General features: G+C 54.3%; 1 protein-coding gene across 1 annotated transcript in view; it reads left to right on the top strand.

Moving 5' to 3' along the window:
* Positions 1 to 26: 26 nt before the first annotated feature.
* LOC104270288 (deleted in malignant brain tumors 1 protein-like) overlaps positions 27 to 2,554 on the top strand; it is a gene marked incomplete at its 3' end in the record, with an annotated part of 5,279 nt that continues 2,751 nt past the window's right edge. The window contains 3 exon segments of the mRNA XM_009864601.1: positions 27 to 108; positions 1,151 to 1,504; positions 2,137 to 2,442. Coding sequence (XP_009862903.1) covers positions 27 to 108; positions 1,151 to 1,504; positions 2,137 to 2,442 — 742 coding nt within the window.

The following is a 2,554-nucleotide window of genomic DNA, read 5'->3' as shown; positions in this document are numbered from 1 at the left end:
CCATCCGAAGGTGTTCGCCCAAGGGCATGGGAGGTTCAGGACCTGGTCTCCTGTCCCTGGTTGGCTTTGCTGGAGCAGGGCTCCTAGTCTACCTGGCGTGCCTCTGTGGTGAGTGGCTCATTCACGGCGGGACAGGAGCATCCTCAGAAAACGAGGAGGAGGGAGATCTGCGGGAATAGGGTGGGGACTGGGCTCGCAGGTAGTTGAGGTAAAGCTTCTTCTGACCCATCAGCCTTTAAAAAGGAAGAGAAAGCAGCTGATGGGATGGGAGATCTCATTAGCTGGGTAATTATCCTGCTGTCGCCCTTGCACAGAGCAGTTGGGAAATGCCTGGAGCCTGACCAACAGGTCACAGTCAAGCTCCGAAATTCCTATTTGTGTTGGCCACCTCTTCAGGGCTGACCAGTTTGTTTACAAAGGGCACAAAGTCCTCTTGCACCCGACAGCACAAACAGAAGCGTTTATTCTGCTCAGCGCCCCACAGATATGATGCCATTCCAGGAGGTGACTGATTATGTTGCATGTGGGATGCCAAGCTGCTTTTCTTATTTTTTATTCTGCCTCTTCCTGTCTCATTTTCATAGAATTGTTGATCTTTTTGGGTTGGAAATGACCTTCAAGATCATCCAGCCCAACCATTAATCCAGGACTTCCAGGCCCACTACTAACCCATGTCCATGAGCACCACATCTACACACAGCTTTTCAATCCCTCCAGAGATGACGACTCCACCACTGCTCTGGGTAGCATGTTCCAGGGCTTGACAAACCTTTTGGTGATGAAATTTTTCCAAAAAATTTCCCCCTTTCCATGAGACCCTTCTTTGCCATCAGAAAGCTGCCAGCTGCTCCCTACATTCACTTTCCTGAGTTTTTCAGTCCAGTAGCAGTGTTGACCAGGATTTCTATAAAAAAAAAATCTACATCCTCTCTAAAGAACATCGCCTTTCAAACATGGGTTGTGCAGAGCGTTTTTCTGGACTTCGATTTTCTTTATTTTTCATTTTGGTTTGAGCCAAAGGAGAAGCAGGTGTGTGCTTCACACAACCCACTGCCATGCGCAGAACCTCAGTGAAGCTTGGTGCAAGCAACGCTGTTCTTCCCTGCTTGCACCCCCATCCCTTCCCCCACCCTCTATCCCTCTTTTGCAGATTCAGCAGCTTCTCAGCGGGTTCCCCTCCGCTTGTCCGACGGTCCTCACCACTGCGCCGGCAGGGTCGAGGTCTTCTATGAGAACCAGTGGGGAACGGTCTGCGATCACGGCTGGGACCTGAGTGATGCCAGCGTGGCGTGCCGGCAGCTGGGCTGTGGAGCAGCGTTGTCGGCTCCTGGGGCCGGGCATTTCAGGGCAGGGTCCGGTCCCATCTGGCTGAATGATGTCAACTGCACGGGGACGGAGGCGGCCTTGTCTTACTGCAGGTTGAAGGGCTGGGGGAAGAACAATTGCCACCACAGCGAAGATGCCAGTGCGGTGTGCTTGGGTAACATGCCATGGGAATTACAGGGTGGGGCAGGGGGGTGACAACACAGGGTCTGCAGAGCGAGTCCCTTGCAAGGAGTGTTGTCCCCCTCCTGGTTTTTCTAAAAGCTCTGGCAGCCCCAGCAAGGGGTCTAACCCAGATTCATCTTCCCCATCACCACCACGGGAGACAGGATGGGTTCCATGCAGTCAGCTAGAGTGCACTCTCATGGCCTCCAAAAGCTTGGAGCTTCAAAAGCTTGGAGCTTTGGTGGCTGATCAAGGTGCAGGCGCTCATGGTGTTTTGTAGATGCTTAGGCCACCGGTGCTGGAATTTTCCAAGCAGACATTGGTGTGCTGATGTACTGAGCCCCCTCAGTTGTCGTTTTCAGCTGCAAAGAGGGCAAGCTGCCCCATGAACACCAGGACAAAAAGCCTTCCCTCCTTCTCCTGTCCAGCATCCTCAGGCTCTGCGACCAGAGGTTTTTAGGACCATGTGGCATCACCCCTGTCCCAGTCATGAGGTGTTTGCACGTTGGCAGCAACTGGGATCAGCCCACAACTGAAGCGGGGTGCAGAATGGTCCTGCAGAAATGAGGGTGTGGGTGGTTTTCACACCTCTTGTGCCCTCCGCAGACTCATCCAGCCACCCTACGGCCAGCCACATCGGTCCTGCAGAGGTCCGCCTGGTTAATGGCCCGAGTCGCTGCTCTGGAAGGGTTGAGGTGCTGCACAACCAACAGTGGGGAACTGTGTGCGACGACGACTGGAACTACGTTGATGCCAATGTGGTGTGCCGGCAGCTGGGCTGCGGGACCGCGGTCACAGTGTACGGTGCAGCTCACTTCGGCCAAGGGTTGGGTCCCATCTGGCTGGACAACGTTCAGTGCAGTGGGAGCGAAGCTGCCCTGTCCGAATGCCAGGCCAAACCTTGGGGTGACACCAACTGTGGCCATGAAGAAGATGCCAGTGTAGTATGCACAGGTAACACCACATTTGGGGACCAGGAGGAGAAGGTCATGGGAGGGTGCTCTGCTTTAGTGATTTGTCCTGGTTTCACAGCAGCTCCCGGCCCGGCATCCTTGTCCTCCTTGTC

Source organism: Apaloderma vittatum, unplaced genomic scaffold (genome assembly GCF_000703405.1).
Source record: "Apaloderma vittatum isolate BGI_N311 unplaced genomic scaffold, ASM70340v1 scaffold19102, whole genome shotgun sequence".
NCBI lineage: Eukaryota > Metazoa > Chordata > Aves > Trogoniformes > Trogonidae > Apaloderma > Apaloderma vittatum.
This window is presented reverse-complemented; position numbering and strand designations above follow the sequence as displayed.